We start from the raw sequence: 25,837 nt of genomic DNA, 5'->3' as shown, positions 1-25,837 counted from the left end.
CCCAGAGAAATACAAATTCATTCTCTGCTGGGTTATTTCCCTCTGGAAATGTTTGGAAGACACCACGCTGACCTATCCTGAAAAAAACCTTCTGACTCTAACAGCCCACACTGTCCTTTCCCTCTAAAAACCAATAAATCTAGGCCACCAGAATAACGCCCATGTCCAAAATCACCACTAGAATTTGCTTGCCGGAGGTGGACAGTTCTGTTCTCATTTGCCTGTTGTTTAACACACTCTGGCACTCAGCACATTTCCACAAAAACCCTATCCCTTCTCCTGCGCTCCAATACACATCTAGCTTTTGGAAGGTATGTTTTACAAGCAAGATACCCTACTTTGGCCTTCTAATCTCCAGCAAGAGTAGGTAGTAAAGTAAATGACGCAGGCTTTTATTTCTTCAGAAATTTTAAGTAGCCACACAGATACTGTGTGCTCTTTTAAGGGTCTTCTGACATTCACATTTTCAATGAAAGGTCTGGTGAGATGCGAAGAGCCTGAGCCTGCCAGCGCCTACAACCTGCGGCTGGCCAAGATGCACCGGGCGCGGACTGTATCTCCTGGGGGCTGCCACTCTCACAGGGGTTTGCCTTTCAACGAGGAAAGCTTTTTGGATCTCCTGGAGTTCCAATGTGTGAACTGTTTTCATTTGCTAAAAAGGAAAGGTCAGTTTAATATACGAAAGTGCTCCCCCCACCCCCTTAGAACTTAACACACCTTCCCCACTTACATGCAGCTCCTGTTCTGTGCTGGCTGCAATGAGGGCCCATCGACTTGGCAGAGAACTGCCCGTACTAGTAAAGTGTGCGTGGCCAAGCCAGCCCAGTCCCTCAGCACCCCAGAACTGGCTCTTACCTGCCTCCACTATGTTCAAAATAAAACAGATGCAAACCCAAACGCCTTTAGTAACTGGGGAGCCCGAGGTAACACTGATGAGTGAGGATAGAAAGGCTGTCTGGGGGCGAGGGCCTCTTCCCTCCCTCACTCAGGCCTCACGACACACCCATGCTCTTCATGAGGCGGCTGGCTCCCCAGGAGCACCGAGAGCCTCTCAGGAGCACAGCGCTGCTGGACAGTCCCGCCCTCGGCGCACCTGCTCTCTTTGTCATCCTCCAGGAGCTGCAGCTTGTAATAGGAGTTGGTTCCCTTAACGATGTCCACCAGGCCGAGGGTGGCGCTGAAGACCTTCCCGCCTTTCTCCAGGACGTGTGCGCTGTGTTCCAGACCTGTCACGGACAGAGCTCCTGTGATGAGTCTCACAGGGAGAAGGGGGTCTGCAGGCTCCCCACAAGACGTGTGCGTTCTCAGGACCGGGGAGCCTTGAGGCCGGAGGGCGAGGTGCAGCCCTGTCCCACATGGTTTCCCTCATCAACGGGGTGCCCACAGCTCACTCTGCTCACTCCCGTTCCCTTACCAGAATCAGGGTCGACAGCTGCTCCTCCTTTAAGAGTTAATTTCATTCTCTTTTCAGATTTGTTGGTACCTTGGAAGGGGATAGAGAAGTGCAAACATTAAATTAAAAATAAATAAAAAGTAAGGGGAAGGTAGCAGGCAGGGCGAGTGGGTCACCTTCACCTGTGTCAGATGTCAACATGGCATCTGTGTGCTGCCTCGCACCATCCTGCGCCCAGGGAAAACGAATGAGAAAACTGGTGTGGGCAGCGTTCAAAAGACAATTCGGGCGCAAAGGGAGAGGCTGTGCACAGGCGGACCTGGCCAGCCTGGCAGAGGCCACGGCCCCCGGCAGGATGGGGCCACGGCAGGGTGGGGCGGCTTGGGGCCTCACCTTCCTCCTTGACGGGGCCCTTGCTCTTCTTGGAGAGCACAGCCCCCGACTTCCCCTTTGGGGCCACGGCTTCAACAGGCTCTGCCTTCACCTCGGCCCCCCAGCAGGACAAGAGGTGGGTTGAGAGCAACTCCTGAAGGCTCTTGGTCGAGGTGGAGATGTCCTGGAGGAAATCCTCAGACACGACGCGGACGTTAGCTTCTTTTACTTCCTCCATCTTTTTATTCATCTTGTCGACCTCCTCTGTTCAAATCGGAGGGAAAGAACTTTGAAATCTCAAATCACTACACAGTTATTACTTGCTGGGTACTTCCCAACCCTCGTCACCCACAGCTCTCCTCTCCTTCAAAATCTAGTGCTTGGGGCTTCCCTGGTGGCGCAGTGGTTGAGAGTCCGCCTGCCGATGCAGGGGACACGGGTTCGTGCCCCGGTCCGGGAAGATCCCACATGCCGCGGAGCGGCTGGGTCCGTGAGCCACGGCCGCTGAGCCTGCGCGTCCGGAGCCTGTGCTCCGCAACGGGAGAGGCCACAGCAGTGAGAGGCCCGCGTACCTCAGAAAAAAAAAAAAAAATCTAGTGCTTGGGGCCTTGGTCCATTTCAATAATCGTCTCTCACCAGCAACATCCCCCTTTTTCTAAGGTGCGATGAGTGAGAGCTGCTTTTTCCAAACCCTTCTACAGAATGAGATGTTAATAGGTATTACATAGAGAAAGGAGGTCAGATTCCTATGGGAAGAGCGGTGTACTGTTTTCTGGTCTTGGAAACTCACAATGGTCGTCGGCATATTAAGCCTGCAAAGAAACCTGTTCACCTTCGTTTAACTCTGCATTTTCCAAACTTGCTTAAGCTGTGAACTTTTTGCCTGGAGGCAAACCTACCAACATCTTATGAACAAGGTGAGAAGAGTGGGCTGTTACAGTCTTTACTTGGGAGTTTTCGGTACGTGAATATAGACCACAGCATGGAGCAGCAGTGCCAAGTACAAGTGCCCACACCCCTTGCCAGAGGACCTGAACAATGCCAGCGATGATAAGAGACACATTTTTGGGGTCCCTCTGTGTGTCAGACACTGCGCTCGACACTTCACCTCGTTTAATTCTCAACACCACCATGAGAGACAGGGATCCCTCTGGTTCACAGGCAGACTGAACTCACTTTTGCTACTGATGCACAGGGAGGCCTTGTTGACGGTCCCTGTCAACTTCCCCCCAAGTTTCTCGATTGTGGCCTTCACTTCATCCTTGTTCCGGGAGAGTTTCCCAAGAGTCAGGATCTTCATGTTGGATAACGGCTTGTCTGGGATGGGAGAAAAGGATCACTAGGCAGGGCTGCTGCCCGGGGTGGAGGGTGGGAGCAGGAGACCAGGCAGCAGCTCCCAGGGGAAAGCCAGACCGGCTGCAAGGCCCCCGAATGGCCTCAGCACCCTCTCTGATCAGGGAGAAAGGGATCTCCTTGAGGAGAAGTCTACGTAAACAGAAGAGAAGAGTAAGAGTAGCAGGAAAGCAGAGGACAGGATAGCAACCTGTACGCAGTCCTCAGCACAGGAAGGACCGGCCAGGGAGAAGCCGTGCACTGACACTGCTCCACAGCAGGCCTCAAGCAGAGGTGGCCGGGGGCGCCCTGGGTCTGCTCCACAGACAGACAAGGAAGGACCAGGAGGCCGGCCAGAGGGTGGGACGCCGGGGTCACGTGAACTCCCGATTTCCTTCTGTTATTCTGTTCCCACCCCATGCCTAAAAGCAAACTACAGTTCTCACAGGATGCTTATTAATCAACCCCATTAAAAAAACTAGCCTTGGGGAATTCCCTGGCAGTCCAGTGGTTAGGGCTCCACGCTTCCACTGCAGGGGGCATGGGTTCGATCCCTGGTTGGAGAGCTAAGACCCTGCGTGCCGTGCGGCGTGGCCAAAAAAAAATTTAAAAAGTAGCCTTGTCCACGGCAGTCACTGAGAGCTTTGGTCAGCATGACCACACTGAGCTGATTCAGTCACCAAGAACCCTGGCATTTTAGGTATTTACCACTGACCCTGGCCAGAAAGACCTGGGTCAGGGGTGTGCCTTCTGTTTGTTGCAAACGGGAACATACAGAGCTGGTTACACATTTCCACAAGAGACGCTGTGGGGAGGAGTCCTTTAAGCTGTCCCTGTAAGGGAGAACAACTAGGGATACCCGTAGGGTTTAACTGAAAGTTGGCCGAGGTCTCCGCAGGGAACGGAATCACTTAGCTGTGAACTGCAAGTAAGGGGAAAGCAGAAGGGACCCTCAGGGCAGGGCCCGGACGTCGACCCCGCCTGGCCCACCACACCTGCTCTTGGACCCAGGCTGCAAGCAGCAGGCTGAACTCGGGATGACCACCCACACGCCCCCTCCCCAGAGGATGGAGGGAGGTCACTGCTGGGCTCACGTTCACAGAAGGATCCTCATCCTCCACCCAGCACACGGTGGCCATAACCATTAGGCTACACCACATGTCCCTGAGTAAACAAAGACAGCAGTGTCTTCTGCCACAAAAACACAAACTCATCTCACTGTCTTTGTGGGTGTGGAGTACTTCTCGCTGACACTGATCACAACAAGTACGGCAAGTCTCTGCAGGCGACAGAGACCCAGCATCACATCAGGCTCAGAATGACTGGTGGGGGCAGGGCTGCCCGGAAGCACGAGGCTGAGCCCCGGAATGCTGCTCTGTAGCGCAGTGCAGTCAGGCAGGAGAGTCGGAATGCCCCTTGCAGGTAACTGTCTCCCCGGGCCTTTCTCAGAAGCCCCCCTCCCCAACCTACCTCCTCCTGCTGGGGGTGGGATGGGGAGAACAAGGGCAGAGCTTCTCCCCAGGATCAGCCAGCAAAGAACCCAGACGGACACCCTCTCCACCCTTAGCTCAGGGCCCCAGTCCCCCCCACCCTCCCCCGAGGCCGGCCCAGAGCTGCACCTGGGGGAGCGGAGTTCACAGTGGCGGGCGCTGAGGCTGCAGAGGGCAGGGGCGCTGCCGCCAGCGGGGCGCTGGTCTCTGGGGGGAATATACGGTCCTGCTTTCGGATCTTCAATTTCTTGAGGTAAGAGATTTCTCGGAATTCCTAAAGAGTGTAAGTTTTAGTTAAGAAACCAGCTCTCCCTTGAAATAACCACCTGATAGAGAAAAGAACTTAATCTTTTTCTTCTTACGATAAAGAATAACACAAAATAGGAAAATTTGAGGCTTTTAGTATGAAACACAGTATTACTGCTGATATGGTGCTTATTTGCAGTACTTCTACATTTATAATACAGCTGGTACCGTGACGCTTGAAGAGAAAAACTATTTTCCTTAAAAAAACAAAAACAAAACAAACAAAAAAACCCAGTTGATAATCTGGTCAGGGAACCACTGCTGGAACCTGATTACAACCCCCAGGCCTCATTCTGGGGTTGTTCCCCTCAAGAATGAAGAGGCCTCTTCCTGGGGTCGTATGTCCATTCCATGACCAAAAGCCGCCCCAGACTCCCCAGAGCACGGGAGAGAGATTACTACCCGAAAGGAAATCAGGGCAATTCCCTTCCCTTCCCAGAAGAAGGGACCGTGAATGCAGGGAGCCCATCAACAGTCAGTGCTCCGTATTAACTGCCACCAGCACGGTCCACCGGCATTCCGGGCAATTCACAATGGGCTGTGCTCTAAGTGGTCACTCAATAAACATCACATACACCAGGCTCAGGGACCAGATCCCTACCCTCCTAAGTCTTCTTCTCATCAAGAAACAGCCCTTCCCTGCTAGATCCATGATCAATGACTGCCTGGTGGATAAAACGTATGCTGGGCATCTAACACAGTGCCACACATCACAGTGAGTTTAGAATGAGTTTCTGCCTTTGAGAAAGAAGCTCAGCCTTGACCGACAGTCAGATATACAAAGGCAACTTCTACATAGGAGCTAGCTTCTAAATCAGAGGCGTGCTGAAGTGATGCAATACTGGGAATGCTGGGAGGGCTCCTTGGAGGCAGTGACCTACCGAGTCAGGAGCAGAGGGAGGGAGGGAGGGAGGGAGGGAGGGAGGGAGGGAGAGGGAGACAGAGAGAGAGTGTGTGTGTAGGGGTGGTGTAAGTGGTATGTGAGGAGAAAAAAGGTGGCAGAAAGAGGGGCTGCAGAAGGTAGCTGGAGCCAGATCATGGAGGGCTTTGGGGGAGGAGAGTTCAAGCTAAGGAGATGACCGTGATTCTGTGATCCAAGCCCCTGGGGGCAGCACAGTCCCTACCCATGGTCTGTAAATCCATGAATTTGCATGGGCAGCAAGCACTGTCCACCTGACAAAATGTCTTGCACCTGTAGGTACCGTTTTAAAATAACCCTTTAAAAATATATATAGATGCAGTGCAACTGACATATAAAGTCCTAAATAGTTCACATCACGATCTTACTTTTTTCCTAACCTAAGATATTAAAAGGGATACAAATACCACAAACGGGCCTGTAACAATGGCATTCTCAGAAACACTGGGAAAATATTTCTAGAAGAAATGGGGAATCACTGTAGGTTTTAAGGGTGGGGAAAGGACAAGGTCAGACTTGTAGAGCAACCGAGCAAGCGAAAGTACAGAGATACGTATACAGTAATGATGGCAGTGAACAGAGAAGGCAAGAAAAGAACGAGTGGAAGAGGCAAGCGGGGAAGTGGAGTTCAGCTCTGGATGCTGAGGTGCTAGAGCCCCCAGGGCCCACAGGCAACAATTCTGGAGCGCTTACTCTGTGCCACTGGTCCAAATGCTCAACCACCCCGGGAGAAGGCACGGGCGGTGAGGGACCTTGATGGACATCAAATCCCAAGCCCAGGGAGCCCACGACAGCCCCACGTGGTGGGGCACCAGCTCGCACCGAGTCTGAGGACACGGGGGAGTCCACCCATCAGCCAGCCCCCCAAGACACTGCTGGCTCCCCCAACAGCGCGGCTCCAAACAAGGTCCCCCAACTGAGGTTTTTTACATTCTGAGAATTCAAGGGAGAGAGAGAGAGATCAACAGGAGACTTGAACTCTGGACACAACTCCCCGTCTGGCACCAAGGCAAGGAAATGTCTTGCTCTGAGAAACACTCTCCCAGCACAAAGGCAGGAATTACCATTTGTTCACCACCATGTCCCTTGTGCCCAGAACAGTGCCTGGCAGAGGGTAGGCACTTGATAAACAGAAATAAAAGTAACTCACGGTCTTTGCAAGCAGGAAGATTTTACACCAGTTGGACAAACCTGTGCTCCAGTTGGAAGTGCTTTGGTACTACATCTGTGTAGTGTGCAAATGTACAGAACCAAGGGCATAGTTCTATAATCTGATTATGAGGATGGCCCCGATGTAAGGAGGTCTGAGAAACTGCTCTGCAGTCGTGGTGACCTGGAGTGTGGACAAGCCCGGAAGATGGGACCAGGTTTTTCTGCAAATATATCCCAGGATTCACACCCCCACTGACCTTTGGGGTCACCCACTCCTTCCGGTTGGGCGTCTGTGTCTTGACCATACACTTGGTCCAGGCAGTGACATCCCCGGTACAGTAATAGGCATCGCTCTTGAAGACCAGCTGGCCTGAGCATTCCTCGCAGGGAAGGAGGGCACCGAACACCATGCCGTCGGCCACTCGGTCCAAGATCTGAAGCCAGTGAAGAAGAGAAGCAAGTCAAGGAGGAAAGGAGCAGCTACAGGAGAGGACATTTACCAAGAATCTGCACGGACTCCACTCGCTAAAAAAGAAGGGAGGGACTGCCCTGAGGTTCCTAACATTCCCCAGAGAAGGTGGTTTACAGTTGGAGCTTGCATTTTTGTGCTTTATGAGACCTTACTTCCACGCATGAGGGGTTCCTGCAGCTCCCCTTTCCCTCAGTGACTCAGAAATAAAGGGAGAACCCAGAACATCCACTGTTTCTGCACCAGAGGGACGGCAGGGCAGGGCCTGCAGGGGAGACTCGCAGCCCTCGGGGAGTCTGTGAGAAGGCGGCAGCAGAGGGGGCTCCTCGGGCCAAAGTTTGTGCTGTGAACACACGAGGCAGATGTGCAGCTCCCCTCGGTCCTTGAGCGCCTGCCCCTTCCTGCCCCCACAAGTGGCGACCTCGATGGCGATGGCCATGCAACACGACTATGGAATTTCACTCCCAATTAATACCAGCAGGCGTTCACCCGGAGGGCCTCCCACACTCCACCGGGGCAGTCACCGTGCACCGCGCATGGCCTGGCCGCTCGGCTCGCGGCGCCCGTAACACAGAGGCAGCTCACCGCAGACTCCCCGGAGGGCACTTCTTGCTTGTTGAATATGAGGAGCTCTTTCAGGTCATTCGTCGAACATGCTTTCTTTAGCTCGTCCTTGATGTTCCAGATCAGGTTGTTCTGGGCCTGTGCACGAGAGCCAGCAGCTGAGAGACCAGCTCCTCTCAAAGAAAGAAACCCAACCGGAGGAAGACTCCACCCTGGCTTGCTTCTGCCTCTAGTCACAGCCCCGCGCTCAGCTGAGCTGCCCCGGGGCTGCCGCACCCCCAGGACTGTGCTCCCAGCTCGCGGCCGCGGTGTCCGCCTGGGGTGCGGGCGCTCAGGGAGGGCCAAGGCAGGTGGGGAGGCTGCGGCCCAGGCGCCGGGGTCCCCGGAACCAGCCCCTCAGGGACAAGTCCCAGGACACACAGGAACACACCCGAAGCACCAGGTTCATCTGCCCCAACACCCGGCCCCTAAGGGAGGAAGGGGCGGCTCCTCAACAACCTGAAAGCAAGCAGCAGGGGCGGTCCGCAAACACCTCCCGCCTCCTCAATACTCAGTGGCACGGAGGAACAGACTTAAGCTCTTCTGAAGATGGAACTTTAAACCGCGGTGGTAACAGTCATGCAGCGCCTACTCTGCGTGGGACACTTTTCACGCCATCGCATGCACTCTCACGACCACCTTGGCCAGCAAGGCAGTAGTCTCCCGACGTCAGAGGCGGGGCAGGGAAGAGCGTCCTCCCGTTTGAGGGTGGTGGGCGAGTTACTCACGTCTCAGCCTCAGACCCCACCACCTCTGCAAAACAGGAAAATGCCGGCCCTCTCTGCACCGAGCGAGGAGTTGTTTAACTCGCTTGTCACGCACGCACACACACACGCGCGCGCGCGCCCTTTCCCAGCCTCTGTAAGGGCCTCTCTCGATAACATCCTTGCCTGCAGCGCCACGTGCTGGGCCACTGGTGACGGAGATGAGGGAGCACGAGGCAAAAGTCTAAGGGTATAAGGTTAGATCAGAGAGGCAGAACTTTGTCATCTGCGTGATCAAGGATGGGAGGCCAGCGTGGGGACCATGTGCAGTGTTCCCAGCTTCTGATTTTCGTTTTACCTCTGACAACACTGGAGACGGGGAAGATGGGCATGAAGGGCAAATGCAGAAGAGCACCCCAGCTCCACTGCAGCTGGGGTTGGCACCAAACTGACACAGTTTTCATTGAAGGACAACCACACCGAACCTGTGATTCTTATCAAGCAGCTGGAACCACACCAGAACTTGCTTCTAATTTTTTACACCACCGGCAAAAACCAGAATACTCACGGAAGAGCACAGCAGAGGGCTCATGGAAATCACGTCCCCGAGAAGCGACTGACTGCTCTCCCCTGGTTTCCCCAACACTCATCTTTTTCTGGTTAACAATTTTTACTTCGTTTCGACACACACGTAACCAACACAGCGATGAATTTCTCTGGTCAGTGACCGCTGACCTAACGGGCAGTTTGCTCCTCTTAATATGTGCCTTTTATTATTTTTTTTTAACAAGAGATTCTCATTAAAAAACATGGAACTTCATCTCTTCCGGCCATTGCCTGTGCCAAGAACCTGTGGCATCCTTGAATTTAATCCGCAGTTTCCAACGTGCTACAGGCCCGGGAGGCACAGTGATGCACAGGTGGCCGAAGCACGGCGTGCCCGTCCCAGCGTGAGGCTGCCGAGCGGGAAGCGACAGCTCAGCTCCTGCCGAGCCCGGCTACCGCTGCTCTGGCGCCTAGCTTTCACATAAGAACTATTGCTTTGGGAGGAGGGAAGAAAACCTGGGGGAAAAACCAGGCTATTTACCAACAGCTATCAAGTTGGGAACTTTTAAAGCTCTCATTAAGCAGGACACACGCACCTCCTTGAACTTTCTTCCCAGAATGAGGACGAGAGTTGAGACTGAAAGGCGAGCGGAGACGCCCAGCTTGGGACTCACCTTGAGGGCCTTTTCAAGCTTACTCTCCTTGTCTTTTTCTTTTCTAGATTTCTTCTTGGCCACTTCCTCCATTCCATCCACCTCGTCGCCTTTTCGCTTTCTGAAAGAGACAAAGGACGTAAGGGAAAGAACCAGAGCCATTAAAGCCCTGAAAGCCAACAGCTCTGGCGACACACCATCCCAAGGCCATTCTCGTGCGGCTCAGCCAGGCCCTGCCCACTGAGAAGCTCGCCCTCTGCTCAGACAGTGTCTGTGGCTGACGTCATCCACTGCAGGAAGCACAGCTGCCAGGAGGGGCCAGCGGTCCCTCCAGGGCCTTGGAACAACCCCGCACAGCACAGATGAGAGAGATGGCCTGGAAGGTTCTGGCAGGGACTATGCTGGAGGCAAGACCATAGCTGAGGGCGGGGACTGCATCAGTGCCAGGCGCTGAGCCTTTCAATCTAAGACACAGGGCTGCTCCTGAGGCCAAGAGGCTGTTCTCAGGCCGGGGAGGCTGTGTTGCCACTTCAAGCCCAACAACAAGCGGTGGCCTAGGCGCTGCCAACCAGTCTGCCTCAGCAAACGCTGCCGACCAAGTTCAGCGGCATCACCCCTGACCTAAGAGGGGGCACTGAGGGTCATCAGTAGGCCCTAGAAACAGGGCAGGTCAGCCACGGAGGTTAATACTCACTTTCAGCCATCACACAGGCCTGAGATCAAACCCTTGCATTTTTCCTCATCCGTAAAAACAAGGAAAAGGATACCATCTGCTCCGTAGGATCGTGGTGATGGTTAAATGAAATATCCTCTGTAAAAGGCTTAGCATAGCGCCCGGCACGCCACAAGTGCTCAACCAGTGCTGGTTGTTACAGCATCATTGTGAGCTTGTTCACTCCTACACCTACACCCCATATCAAAGCACCCTGAGGCTTTTTAAATCTGTGGGTCCGACTTTCCAGTTTTCTTTCCCATTCCAGAGCCACGTGTGCGGTGCAATAAACTTGTGCGTTTTGAACTGAAATACTGCGCGAAGGCCGCTGGATGAGGGGGAGGTGGGGTCACCCCGACCCTACACCTTCCAAGGGGCGCAGTGTACACCGCAGCCCTGCCACGCCCCCCTCGGTGGGCTCGTCACCAAGAACTAGACTGGGGCCGAGGGACCGGCAGAGGGAACACAGGAAAGAAGTGCCCACAGGATCAACACAGACCTAAATGTTAGCACCGTATGAAAGCCATACCATATCTGAACTCAACCAGATAACTTATCGACTGCCCACCCCCGCTATTTAAAGAGTCAAGATTCTCCCAGCGCCGTGCTCAAGACAGACCCAGACACACAGGGACACATCCACACACGAGGACATCAGGGGGACGTGAAAGTGGGTCATGCAGGGGTCAGAGGAAAGATGGAGGTGGTGGACTCCAGCCAGGGGAGCGCTCAGACGGAGCAGGGGAAAGTGGGATTTGCTCTCTGCCTGTCCACGGAGGTCAGATCCGGGACAGGGAACAGACCACCAGCAGTGGCAGGAACACGCACTGCAGCTTCCCCAGGCCTTCCCTGCTCTGTCCCCGACTGCCTCAGCTGGGGAAGGGGCAGAGCTCTGCTGCCCCCCAGCGCCCGCATCCCCAGCTTACTGACGGGCAGCAAGGGGAACACAGGAGTGATACGGACTCTGGGCCTGTGTGAAGCCTCCACCCTGCCGGCCCCGGCACCCACCCTTCACTCTTGATGGCCGGGAGCTGCCTCTTCAGGGCTTCCTTGTCTTCTGCGGTGAGGAGGCTGAAGCCCTTGAGCTGGCTCGCGCTGTACTCAGGCCGGAAGCCCAGCTCCTCTCTGTTCTCAACAAAGCAGTTCGGGTGGTACCAGCGGTCGATCATGCCTAGCTGGGGCTTCTCGGGGTCCAGCATCTTCTTGGACAGGCGCACCTGGCCCTGTAGGAGAATCCACACGTGTTACCAAAGACAGACAAGGAAGGATGGTCAAACATCGGGGGGCCAGGGGCGACCAGGTCCACACCGAAGGCAATGGGAGGGCTGCTGGGAGGTTCTGGCTCTTTTATGCCACCAAGGACAGTGTTTCCCTCAAGCCTCAGCACCCCATCTAAGAAGGGGTGAAGTCCAACCAGCTACCCACCTACCTTGCTGCCTGGGCAAGTGAGGAGGTAACAGCATTACCCTGAGGATGTTCTGCTGACCTGGTGCAGACGTGAAGAACAACACCTGGGCTGCTATATCGCAGGCTCAGAAGGAGCCAGTGCAGGCCCCAATTCTAGCAGGGACTTTCTGCAATCCCCCCACCCAGACTCTTCAGTCTCTTTACACATATGAAGACCCCCTAAGATGCAGTAATAAACTATCTTATGCTAGAATCTAGCCCCGCCATCCTCCCCAGGTTTACAATTCCCAGGCCTGACATTCCGAGTGAGTTTCATGCCTGTGAGCCCAGATTGGAAACCTTGTAACAAGGAGCACCGGACACTACTCCACTCCAGGCCAAGCAACAGTCAGCAGCACACAGCCTCGGGCATTCCCTTGGGAACCTTAACTTTTGCCTCAAATGCTTGCGGTTGAAGGTAGCTGGAAAAGATCTAGCAATTTCATGTTTTTCCTTTCTAAACACCCACTGACTCACCTCAATTTCCTGTATAATACCAAGGAGGCAGAAACCTTTAATCGATGCCTTGAATTAATCAACCAGCATGTTTACCTAAGATCAGAGCATCTTGGGTAATGAGGCTAAAGGGCACAGGCCGACCCCTCCACCTGTGTCCCTGCTACTCAGATAGCCGTCACTCTGCCAGACCAGCTGTCATTATTCAGGGACCAGAGGTGGTAGGGAAGGGTGGTTAATGAAGTTCCTGATTAAGAGGAAGAAACCTGGAGGCTCATACCAGGGAAGAAACACACTCCTTAAACTTAATCCTACCATAAAACACAGCTTTCCCCCAGCCACTGCACAGCCCAGGAGAGAGCCCTTGTGTAAATGTTTTTCAAACTCTCCCAGGTCTCCTAAAAGCAGGTGCAGCGACGTACATGGGCTGGACCATGAATAATCAGGGCCAGACCTGCCTGGAAGAAAAGTGACTGTCATCTCCTGTCTCTACTAAGATCTTCACTTTATTTTTAACCACTGGTGTTGAGCCAGCACCTAAAGCCCCTATTTTTTCTTTTCTTTTGAGATATCCGATGACATCCAACGCAAGAAGTCCAGAAAGTCAGACAGGTGAAGTCCAAAGCTCTCACCTTTTCTATCTTCTCCATGCAGCCCTTGCACGTGCTTCTGTTGGACTTGGCATACTCTGCCGCAAAGTCGCCCAGTGTCTTCTCCGTCTTGCTGCCAACTCCACCTTGGCCTTTGCCTGAAGCATGAAACACAGCCACGCTCATTTCAGCAGCCTCCGCGCAGCTCCAAGGAGCCCCTGTCCTCCTCCTCTACCTCTTGGGATTCCTCTACCAGGACACCTTGTGTTCTGGGTGACCACAGCTGGTCCATCTCATCTACACTTGTTTCTTACCATTGTGGTTGGTTAACAGAGCTTCTTTTCTGGCAATAAAATAAAAAAATTTCTCAGGCAGCCTCCTGGAAACAGCACAGTGTCAGCTGGTGGTGGTCTCGCTGTCCCCCTCTCTCCATTTCCTCTGTAGCCCCCTTCTTCACTTTGGAAAGAACGTAAGTGCTTACTATGAAAACCCTGTAACATACTAAATTCCAACACTGCCTTCTAATTTCCATTACACCTTCACTTATCAGAGTTGAGTGTTGAGTTAAAAGGAGTATCTTGATATAGGAACAGATAAAAGTATATGTAATAATGAAACGTGGAGCTACAAGGATATATTGTACAACACGGGGAATAAAACCAATATTTTATAAATATAATATATTACACGAGTCATTCTATTGTACACCTGTAATTTATATACTATTGTACATCAACTATACTTCAATAAAAAAACAAAAACAAGAGAGCTGACAAACAACAACAAAAAAACCTCCATAATCAAGAGAAAAAGAAAATTAAATATGTGGTAAGGTGGCATTCCTAATTAGCGGGGAAAGATTGAATCATTCAATAAAGAATCTTGGGAAAAAATGGCCAACCATTTGGGACAAAAACTAGATTCTTTTCTTATACAAAAATAAACTCCAAGACTGAATGTTTCTCTCCTAAGATCAGGAATAAAGCAAGGCTGTCTTCTCTTACCACAGACAACACTGTACTGGAGGCTCTAATACGTGCAGTAGGCAAGAAAAAGAAAGAAAACGTGTAAGTGTAGAAAAGAACAAGTAAAGCCATCTCTATTTGTAGATGACATGATTGTAACTGGGATTAGTCTTAAGTATCTACAAAAAAGCTACTAGTACTATTAAGTGAATTTAGCAAATTTGCAGAGCACAAGGTCAATATAAAACATTTCTATATATTAGCAATAAACATACTGGAAAAAGAAATTAAAGCACACTACTATTTAAACAGCATTAAAATATACAGAATACTTAGAGATAAATTTAATAAGACATACAAGATCTCTCTCTACACTGAATCTACAAGGTTTTGCTGAAATTAAAGAAGAACTGAATATCGTGTTTATGGACCGAAAGACTCAATTTACTACGATGTCAATAATCCCCAGTTTGATCTACAGATCTGATGCAATGCCGATCAGAATCCTAGCAAGCTTTTCTGAGGGAGAAATTGACAAGTTTACCACAAAATTTGTAAGGAGATGACAAAGGACCTAGAAAGGTCAAAATACTGTTGAAAAAGAACAAATTTAGAGGAATTACACTACAAGACTTCATGACTTACTCTAAGGTTACAATCATTAAGACAGTGGAGTAGCATAAATCAGTGGAACCAAGTATCGAGACCATATACAGACCTATCATCAACTGATTTTGATAAGGAAGCCAAAGTCTTTTCAACAAATGGTGCTGGAACAAAATAATAGCCACATGGGAAAAAAAACAAAAAACGTGTGCCTCACACCTAACACAAAAGTTAATTTAAGATAAATAAAATTAAATAATTTAAGATAAGCTAAAACTATAAAACTCCCAGAAGTTCTGGAGCATATCCTTCAATGACCTTAAACAGTAAGCAAAGATTTCTTAGGAGACAGAAATTACTACCCCAAAAAGGAGAAAAAAACACACACAAAAACAACAAATTGGACTTCATCAAAACGAAAAACGATTGCTCTTCAGAAAATGTCACTAGGGCTTTCCTGGTGGCGTACTGGTTAAGAATCCGCCTGCCGATGCACGGGACACGGGTTCGAGCCCTGGCCTGCGAAGATCCCACATGCCGCAGAGCAACTAAGCCCATGCGCCACAACTACTGAGCCTGCGCTCTAGAGCCCGAGAGCCTCAACTACTGAAGCCCGCGCGCCCAGAGCCCGGGCTCCGCAACAAGAGAAGCCACTGCCGTGAGAAGCCTGCGCACCGCAATGAAGAGTAGCCCCCGCTGGCCGCAACTAGAGAAAGCCCGTGCAGCAACAAAGACCCAATGCAGCCAAAAATAAATAAATAAAATAAGTAAATTTTTTAAAAAGTCAGTAAATAAACGAAAAGACAAACCTCTGAATGGGAGAAGGTATTTGCATTATTTATATCTAATAGAGGACACGCACCTAGAATATTCTAAGAACTCTTACAACTCAATAATAAAGACATGCAAATTAAAACCGTGATATCACTACACACTTATCGTAATGGCTAATATCAAAAAGAGTGACCATACCAAGTGCTGACAAGGGTGTGGAGGAACTCTCAAACAGTGCTGGTGGCAATGTAAAATGGTACAACGCCTTGGAAACCAGTTTGGCACCTTCTTTAGAAAGCTGAACGTACATCTAATGTATGATCTACCACTCCATTCCCAGCTATATACCCAAGAGAAACGAGAGCACATGTGCGTACAGAGCTTGTACACAAGTGTTCGTAGCAGCTGTATTTGTAATGGTCCCAATCTGTCAACAACTTAAAAGTTACCAACAGGAGAATGGATGAACCAAGTGTGATATACTCAAAAGACTACTCCTCAGTAATAAAGAAAAGAACTGATGACACATGAGACAACCCGGGTAAGTCTCACAGACATTATGCTGAGTGAAAGCAGCTTAGGAGAGAAAAAGATACTACTCTTTTTTCCCTGAAACCCTAAATCACAGAAAATTAATCCAAAGGGATAGAAATCAGAACAGTGGTTACCTTGCTGAGGCGGAAGATGACTCGGAAAGGGCATAAGGGACCTTTCTGGGGGTGGCGGGTACAGAAGTTTGATGGGGTGAATATTAGATGTGTGTATGCATTTGTCAAAACTCACTGAACTGTACACGTAAAGTTTGTGCATATAACTGTATGTACATTATTTTTAAAATTCCGGATGAAAGATTTCAAAATACCAAAAACAGATACTTTATTCAAAATACCAAAAACAGGTACTTCTGGGCTTCCCTGGTGGCGCAGTGGTTTAGAGTCTGCCTGCCGATGCAGGGGACGCGGGTTCGTGCCCCGGTCCAGGAAGATCCCACATGCCACAGAGCGGCTGGGCCCGTGAGCCATGGCCGCTGAGCCTGTGCATCCGGAGCCTGTGCTCCACAACGGGAGAGGCCAGAACAGTGAGAGGCCCGTGTACCGCTAAAAAAACAAAAAAAACCAGGTACTTCAAGTGAGAAAACAGATATGACAAGAACATTTAGTAAAAGATGAAGCTTCAATATGATGAAACAGAAAATAACCTATCTAAAAGAAATATGTCAAACCAGGAAAAATATTTGCAAAACATGAGACCAAGAATTAGTATCTTTTGTATGTATTTCACTAAGGAAAAGAAAAATACCCCAAGAGAAAAATGAGGAAAAGACACACACAACTATTAAAGTAACACAAATGACTGATCAACACATGACAAAATGTTCCATGTCACTAGGAGCAAAATGAAAAGGAATGAAAATACTTAGGGATGGTGTGGAAGTGGAGAAATGGGTACATCTCATACTGTTGGTACAAGTGGAACTGATACAACCTTTCTGAAAGGCAAGTTGGCACACACACAGAAGGCCTTCAAATACTTTCTCTCTTTCAGCAGTATTTCCCCCCTCTTGGAATTAAAGAAAAAACTGGACAGGTGCCCAGGATATACCAGAAATCTGCGGCAGCTCTATGTGTAATAGAGCCAAATGGTTTAAAGTCTAGTTTCAAAAGCAAGAGAGTCTGGACTTGAATCTCAGCTTGAACATTTACCACCAGCATAACCTTGGGCCACTTACCTAACCTCTAGGTGTCTCAGCTCCCCAACTGGAAAAACTGGTAAAGGGCTGGGGCAAGGACTCAATGAAATTAATATGTCAAATACGTGAATGGTGTGCAAAATTGAGCAAGACCTCAAGAAGTGAATACTACGTACCTTTAACAACAACGACGGAAATCCGTAACTTAAGATGAAGAGTAAATATTAAGCTGTATAATGTAATAGGTAGGTATGGGGAAGTACAAATCCAGATCACCATGAAATACCACTTCAAATCATTAGGAAGAGTATTACTAAAAAGAAAAAATCCTGAAAAACCAACCTCCCCTCCCCTCCCGCCAAAATCCAGAAAATAAAAGTGTTGATACGGATGTGGAGAAATCAGAACCCTGTGTATTGCTGGTGGGGATGTATAATCCCGCAGCCGCTGTGGCAAACAGTACTGCAGTTTACACAAAAAATTGAATCTAGAATAACCATACGATCCAGCAATTCCACTTCTGGGTATATACATAAGAGGACGGAAAGCAGGGTCTGGAACAGGTAGCTGTATACCAACGTTCACCAATCACCAATCGGCAGAAACAACGCACGTGTCCATCAATGAATGAATGGATAAACAAAATCTAGTATAGCCATGTAACAGAATATTATTCAGCCTTAAAAAGGAAGGAAATTCTGACACACGCCACACGAATGAACCCTGAAGACATTAGGTGGAGTGAAATAGTAGGCACAAATTGACAAATATAGTGTAAGCCAAACACAAAAGGACAAATACTGTATGATTCCACTCATATGAGGTACTTAGAAGTAGTCAAATTCATAGACAGAAATAAGAGTGGTTGTCAGAGACTGGGGGGAGGTAAATGAGGAATTAGTGCTTAATGGGAATGGAGTATTAGTTTGGGAAGATGGCAAAGTTTTGGAGATGAATGGTGGTGATGACTGCATAACAATGGGAATGCACTTAACACCAGTGAAACGTACACTTAAAAATGGTTAAGATGGGACTTCCCTGGTGGCGCAGTGGTTGAGAGTCCGCCTGCTGATGCAGGGGACACGGGTTCGTGCCCCGGTCTGGGAGGATCCCACGTGCCGCGGAGCAGCTGGGCCCGTGAGCCATGGCCACTGAGCCTGTGCGTCCGGAGCCTGTGCTCCGCAACGGGAGAGGCCACAACAGTGAGAGGCCCGCGTACCGCAAAAAAAAAAAATTTTGAATAGAAAATAATTTTCTAATAAGACACCCACAACATTAATGATAGTTCTTTCTGAATTACAGGATCTGGGACGATTTAACTTTTTCTCATCAACAGCCTGGAGTCACAACAACAGGTTAAACTGGGTCAGTTCACAGCAAGGCAGAGAAATGAGAATTCAGTCTCAGGAGATCTTCAAAAGGGGACAAAAAAAAAAAAAAACTGTTTAAAATTTAAAGGCATCTCAGCAAGTTTGCGGATGCTGACAAACTGACCAAGGCTTATATGGAGAGGCAGAGGACCCAGAACAGCCAATACAATATTGAAGAGGAACGAAGTCAGGGGACTGACACTACCTGACTTCCAGACTTGCTATAAAGCTATATAATCAAGACAGTGTGGTACTGGTGAAATACACAAATTGATAAATATGCCAGAATACAGCCCAGGAGTACACCCACACAGATACAATCAACTGATGTTTGAGGAGCAAAGGCAACACAGTGGAGGGCAACACAGTGGAGAACAGCCTTTTCAACAAGTGGTGCGGGGACAACTGGGCATCCGCATGCAAAAAAATTTAATCTAGACAACAGATTAAACCTGTCGCAAATATTAACTCAAAATGGATCGCAGGGGCTTCCCTGGTGGCGCAGTTGTTGAGAATCTGCCTGCCAATGCAGGGGACACGGGTTCGAGCCCTGGTCTGGGAAGATCCCAAATGCCGCGGAGCAACTTAGGCCCGTGAGCCACAACTACTGAGCCTGCGTGTCTGGAGCTTGTGCTCCGCAACAAGAAAGGCCATGACAGCGAGAGCCCCCCCCCCCCCCCCCCCCCCGCAACTACAGAAAGCCCTCGCACAAAAAGGAAGACCCAACACAAATAAAGAAGCTTTCATTTAAAAACAAACAAACAAACATTGTTTTCAGAATAATACTGTGTATCACTGATTTGTCTAAATAGCACTCTCACACCCAGTCTTTGGGGGGGAAAAAAAAATGGATCACAGACTTAAATGTATTGATAGAACACAAAACTATAAAACTCCTAGAAGATAACACAGGAGAAAATCTAGATGACCTTGGGTATGGTGACGACTTTTTAGATACAATACCAGGCCTAGTACATGGAAGAAATAATTGAGAAGCTGGACTTTTATTAAAATCAAAAATGTCTACTTTGTGAAAGACAGTGCCAAGAGAATAAAAAAGACAAGCCACAGCCCGGGAGAAAATACTTGCAAAAGACATATCTGATCAAGGACTGTTGTCCAAACTATATGAGGAACTCAATAAAACAAACCTGATTAAAATTGGGAGAATATCTGAACAGACCCTTTACCAAAGAACATATACAGATGGCAGACAGAAATGTGAGAGGATGCTCAACATCATATGGTACTAAGGAACCGCAAATTAAAATGAGATACCACTACAAACATTTTAGATTGCCAAAATCCAAAACGTTGGTAAAAAATGCCGGTAAGAACGTGGAGTAACAGGAACTCTCATTCATTGCTGGTGGTAATGTAAATGGTTTGGCCATTTTAGAAGACAGCTCACAGTCTAAACATACTCTTACCATACAATCCAGCAATTGTGTGCCTTGGTATTTACCCACATGAGTTGAAAACTTAGGTCTACCCAAAACCCTGCACATGGATGTTTACAGTAGGTTTATTCATAAGTGCCATAACTTGGAAGCACCCACAGCGTCCTTAAATAGGTGAATGGATAAACTGTGGTACCTCCCAACAATGGAATATTATTCAGTGCCCAAAAGAAGTAAGTTACTGAGCCGTGAAAAGATATGCAGGAACCTTAAATGCATTATTACTAAATGAAATAAGCCAATCTGAAAAGGTTGCATACTGTTTGATTCTAACTATGTGACATTCTAGAAAAGATGAAACTACGGAGATAGGAAAAATGTCAGTGGTTGGCAGAGGGAGGGATTAACAGGTGGAACACAGAGGAATTTTATAAGGGAGTGGAAATACTCTGTACGACGTTATAATGATTGATATATGTCATTATACATTTGCCCAAACCCATGTAAGATGTACACCACCACGAGTGATGACTAATATAAACTACGGACTTTGGGTGATGATGTATCAGTGTAGGTTCCGTGACTGTAACAAATGGACCATCTGCTGGGGGATGCTGATAGTGGCGGAGGTCATGGGAACTCTCTGTACTTTCCGCTTAATTTTGCTGTGAACCTAAAACTACTCTAAAAACAAGGTCTATTAAAGATAACAACTGCAACAAATGTAAAGGCTACATTTCAAGCATCTGGAGAAATATCCTGCACCAAACAGAACACTGGGTCCCTGAGGTGCTGCTGAAATAACAGAGGGGTAAGCTGAAGGACCTTTTCTTTGCTGCCACAGAAAATCTCCCCCTCCCCCCCACAACCCAGGAAGCTTTGGGGGTTGGGGCAACCCCTGCACCTCCCTGGTGTGCACGCACCCGTCACTCCTCCAGCCTCAGCCGTCTTCTTGACCTTCTGCTGGTCATCCCAGCGGAGCTCGGAGAACCCATCCACCTCGACGTCAGGGTGCCGTATGGAGTGGCCGACCTTCCAGAAGCAGGAGAAGTGGTACCAGTGCGGGACTTTTCCGTCGAACATGGGCGACTAGAAGGGCGGAACCAGAGGAGGAGAAAGCGCAGTGAGCCTCAGGCCCGGCACTCAGCACCTGGCATCCTAGCCCCCCGTTTGCTTACCTGTAAACCAAGGGCAGCCTCCTCTCCACTCCCCGACGTCGCAGGGGAAATGCTGCCAACATGGGCAATCAGCACCCACCCCTCAGCTATGAAAGCTGCCTGCCGAGCCCGCCCTGGGGACAGGGACCAGGACATCCCTCGGGACTGACCGCCGTTCTGGCTAAGAGTTCAGCGTACTGTTACCAAAGTCGCCGCCACGCTTCAGTCACAGGCTCAGCCCAGAGCTCGGTGAGGGCACAGGAGACGCAAGTCCTGCGTCCCGCACGCCCACACGTGGAGAGGTGCCACCGCCAGGCCCAAAGGGCTCTGTGCACTTAGAACAATGCAGAACAAGCCCAAGCTCAGGCGCCAGGCCAAGCAACTGTGTCAGAGAAGCGTCACACCAGCAGCGAGCCACGCAGATGTGCGTGGGATGAAGGACTTCTACGAGGGAGAGGGACGGGGGGGGGGCGGTGTCACCTCACCCCCAGCAGCTGGGAGGTCCCTCCTGCCCCTCACCGGCCACCAGGGGACACCCTGCAGTTGTCTCTGGGGAACCAGCACCGTTATTTCACAGTTACATGGGGGTGGGGGTCAGACAGGCAGCAAGTGACTCGGCCTCAACTTGAAACAGTGACCACGGTTCTTTCCACTACACTGCTCGGCAGGAAGAGGTACTTAAAAATATACAAACGGTCTGACTGGAGCAAGAGAGGCCCCAAACATCTGCTTTGATAGAACATAAGTCTAAATGTCAAGCAGATGGCATAAAACAGCATTAAAAATAAATACCATGCAGAACTTTCAGGATGGAGTTGTGCGGACAGGGCAAGTACTCTGAAAAAGCAGTGACAAGATCTCCAACTGGCCCTCTACTACTAGGTGAGCGGCCTCTCTCTGGATTTAATATACGGTATTAAATAAAGTGTGGGGTTAATAAGGCTGGGGCATAAGGACTCTTCAGCATCAAGCAGCTTGGGATTACAGCAGCATCGGCTGTTCCCTGGGCCCAGAATGTGCCCCAGCCCTACCTGGGGCGAACGGCACTTCGTCAGGTCCCATGACACCCCTTCCCATTTCCCCGCAGAGTCAAGATCCATTTGGGTTATTATTCGATCAACGTCTGTGTCCTGCGTCGGGTTAGAAGCTCCCAGAGAGGCACGATGCCTGCCTTGCTAGCAACTGGCAACGCCAGCTCACGGCGGGCACACAGTGTCTGCGGCATGCCCCAAGTCTGGAGGGAAGAGGGAAGAAAGGTGGGATGGAGGAACTCCTGCCGTGGAAAAGACGCTCCCTCCAAACCTGAGACAGCCCTCCCCACCCCCAACCAGACGACAAACGGCATTTCAGAGAGTAGACTTGTGCCCTGGCTCTCAAACTTTCACCAAGGCAGCCGACACCTCGTTAAGCATCTGGACGTCTTGTTACAACATCTGTGGTGGCCTCGACCTGGGTCTTCCCGCCCTGGGACCCCTGTCTAAGCCTGCTCTAAGACCAAAGGGGGGCATGTGGCTCAGCGGCTTTGCCCCGACTGGAACTCATGGCCGTGGCATTTCTTCCTGGCTCTGCTGGGGCCCGACACTTACCCCTTAAACTTCGATCTGGGTGCCATGCCCCCAACCACTGGCGCACTGCCAGACACCAGAGAGGAGGCGTGCACAAGGGTGTACTCACAGCACAGGCTTGGGGGACTGTTAGGGCTCCCGTCCTCCCCGCAAAGAGGAAAGACCCCTTAACCAAGGCAAGGCTTTACTTTAGAACTTAGGACTGAGACTGATACAGCCGGAAGGGAATTGGACCAAGGGCACAAGACTACTGGCTCCGCTCGGCAGCTACCAGGCTCGAGCAAGCAGCCGAATCCTTCGCTGTACACTCAGCAAACATGAGCGCCTACCACGTACCAGGGTCCTTACCCAGCCACTCAGTCTGTTTCCAGAGAGATGGGCCACGAAAGGAGGCCATACCACGGCCCACTAACCCGCAGAGAGCGGAATGACCACTAGCACGAAGAAAGTCACCACGCAGTGTGCTACAGGTCCTTCCAAGAACACCAACAAGTCAAAAGGCTGGAAGGCCCAGTTCATCCCCTCGAGGCTGCCCCAGAGCATGCCAGCTAAAGTATCAGGTATTTGATACTCAGAGAACAATCCTCCCATACAAAATGTAAAAGAAGGTATTTAAATCCGAGGGAAGTGGGGCGGGGGCGGGTGGGCAAGAATGGCTTCTTTCTTTCTGGCCTTCACCAGCTCAGCCTACAAGACCAATGTTACATTCTGAGTTAAAACCCCACCCCCAGTTACAGTTAGAGAAAACCACACTTAATTTTAATAATAATTTCCTTCACTATCAAGAAGGATCCAGAATGTTAGACTTTCTTACCGCCTGGACTCCGATAGAGAGAGCTAACCCACCTCTTCATTCCTCACCAGTGTCCTTGTCTCCACACACTGGCTGGACTGAGGTTTTCTGTCTTTCCCAATAGAACAGGGTCATCTTTGGCTGTCAGGCGAAGGCTATGGATGTCCCTTTCTCAGACTAACATTTTAAAATGCACGATAAAATACATACGCTCACAAACGAAATCAATTATATTGAAATAATTATCAAAACATTTAAAATGTTTACTGAGATACAGTAATCTACAAGCTTTAAAGTATTAAATAACGAGACACAGTACCCACTTTAATAACTACTGTGATCTTGTAGCGATGAGTGTAAATGGTTATTTTAAGAAATCCCCAACAACTGTAAAGTGATGTGAAAATAACAGTAACTACTACTGACGACAAAAATCACAGGTACTGCTAACGCGCCTTTACTTTGCAGGTTACATTCATAATTGTAGGAAGTAATGAATTGTAACTTAAGTCTAGTGAAAATAGAGATGCATATTTTTTCTCGCGGAAACTCATGGACCTCTTGAGTTCTATCTGCCATCCCACAGACTCCAGGTTAAGAGCTCCTGCGCTAATAGCAACTTCATAGGATCGGCGGCCCAAACATTAGGGTGAAAAGATGCTCTGCAGGAGATATAACGCCTCAAATGGTAGGCCTTGCCCACTTCTGCATCCTCAACTTCCTGCCACTTCTGTGGTGAGCTCCCATCTTGGGCACATCATGCCTAGGGAACAGCTCCATCAGGTGGCACCCACCCCTGTACAGCAATGTTTACCAGTCATCACCCCTTTAACCAAACTGGAAGTTCCCAGGCGTGGAGTCTCTCCTTGTGCCCCTAGTACCTAACACAGTGCCCGGAATCTAGCAGCTGCTCAGCGAGTGTTGACTGAACGAATAAGTATTGTGTGCCAGGTACTGAGCTAGGTGGCCCTGAGGCTGATTCCAAGATGACAGCCTCAGTCCCTGCCATAGTATGAAATGAGACAGCCTAAGTACACTATGATACCCACTCCCCTCCAGCCAGTAACTACTGCAAATCCAGCAGTACCATCCGGTCATTCATAAAACACATACTGCCTCACCGCCCGGAAGGAAAATCAAGGTACCATGACCATGAGCACTAAGCTTGGATAAAGGCTTTCTGTTGGGAGTGGGGAAAACAGGGCAGGTGGGAACCCTGATTAGGCAGGCAGACAGGAGCTGAAGGAGGCAGGAACCTCCAGACACACTACATCACTGCAACACCCCTCCAGCCATCGGGCAAGCCTCAGGGACCACCGGAGGGAAATCCCGAATCTGTCAAGAAGCCCAGGTGAGAAACCCCAGGAGCCACTCTTACTCAAACCAGAGAGCTGCAAAGGCATCAGGAGGACGTGTCTGTGAACTTGGAAAGTTTGAGGAAAATGTTAAACCATAAATTAAGCCAAAAGTGAATGCACTGTACTGAAATGACACCAACTTGCATAGTTTTGCATAATTAAAAAAAATTAGAGTGGGTGTTGAAATGATAGCCAAAAATAGATTAAAAAAACACAACCCTCACTTGCCAGTCGCCACCATCAATGTAGGACAAAAATCTTCCAGAATAAGGTTAGGTCAAAACCAGACTAGCTTCAAAAGACCACGCGTACGTTTTCTTCCCAAGGCGAATGGCTATAAAACAAACCCAGAAATAAGGACAGAAGCGGCTGCTTATTTTTACAAAGTAAAAGGCACCACCAGCTCCTGACCGTATTTCCCGGGCTTTTGCTGCAAGATCAGCAAAACCTTCCAAAAGGGTCCACCCGGCGGTCCATACACGGGACGAGAGCAAGCAGCTGCGCCCGCAGGCCCCGCGCGGGCTCGAAAGGGCCGGCCCGGCCTGCAGCTCCCGACCAGCCCTCCCCGGACGCGCGGAAGCCCCAGCCTCGCACAAAGCGGCCTCTCCGCCCGTACCTGCACCATGATGGCCATCCGGAGCGAGTCCTTGGGGATGCTCTCGCTGCATTTCTTGCAAGAGGCGCGCCCGCTCTTGGCGTACTCGACCCGGTAGAGCTTGTCCGATGACTCCGCCATCCTCCTCCTCCTCGAGCTGCTGCAGCTCTGGGAGCCCGACGCCGCTACCTGGAGACCCGCTGCTGCTACCAACGCCTCACCCGCCGGTCCGCTCCCCGCTGGCGCACGAGTAGTCTAGAGACGCAGCCGCCGCCGCCTCCGAGCAAGCCGCGTAGGCCACCCGCCGCTCTGGATAGATTACTGATGCCTGGCGGCGGGCACGCTCCGGCGTCCGCGCTCACGTGGCGGGGCCGCCGGCGCGCGCGCCCCCTGCCGGCAGTGGGGCGGTGTTTCCCCGGCG

At 50.1% G+C, this 25,837-nt stretch overlaps 1 protein-coding gene across 1 annotated transcript in view; it reads right to left on the bottom strand.

Moving 5' to 3' along the window:
- The window catches only part of PARP1 (poly(ADP-ribose) polymerase 1), a 41,903-nt gene extending 16,346 nt beyond the window's left edge, over positions 1 to 25,557 (bottom strand). The window contains exons 1-12 of the mRNA XM_065873125.1: positions 25,438 to 25,557; positions 20,872 to 21,037; positions 13,186 to 13,301; positions 11,660 to 11,874; positions 9,961 to 10,060; positions 8,019 to 8,135; positions 7,222 to 7,398; positions 4,717 to 4,861; positions 2,942 to 3,082; positions 1,787 to 2,029; positions 1,415 to 1,483; positions 1,094 to 1,226 (exon numbers count right to left, since the gene is read on the bottom strand). Coding sequence (XP_065729197.1) covers positions 1,094 to 1,226; positions 1,415 to 1,483; positions 1,787 to 2,029; positions 2,942 to 3,082; positions 4,717 to 4,861; positions 7,222 to 7,398; positions 8,019 to 8,135; positions 9,961 to 10,060; positions 11,660 to 11,874; positions 13,186 to 13,301; positions 20,872 to 21,037; positions 25,438 to 25,557 — 1,742 coding nt within the window. The remainder of the gene's footprint in view (positions 1 to 1,093; positions 1,227 to 1,414; positions 1,484 to 1,786; positions 2,030 to 2,941; positions 3,083 to 4,716; positions 4,862 to 7,221; positions 7,399 to 8,018; positions 8,136 to 9,960; positions 10,061 to 11,659; positions 11,875 to 13,185; positions 13,302 to 20,871; positions 21,038 to 25,437) is intronic.
- Positions 25,558 to 25,837: the final 280 nt, after the last annotated feature.

Source organism: Phocoena phocoena, chromosome 1, assembly GCF_963924675.1.
Source record: "Phocoena phocoena chromosome 1, mPhoPho1.1, whole genome shotgun sequence".
In the NCBI taxonomy this organism is placed as follows: Eukaryota; Metazoa; Chordata; class Mammalia; order Artiodactyla; family Phocoenidae; genus Phocoena; species Phocoena phocoena.
The sequence above is the reverse complement of the archived record's forward strand: the minus strand, read 5'-3'. Positions and strand labels throughout refer to the sequence as shown.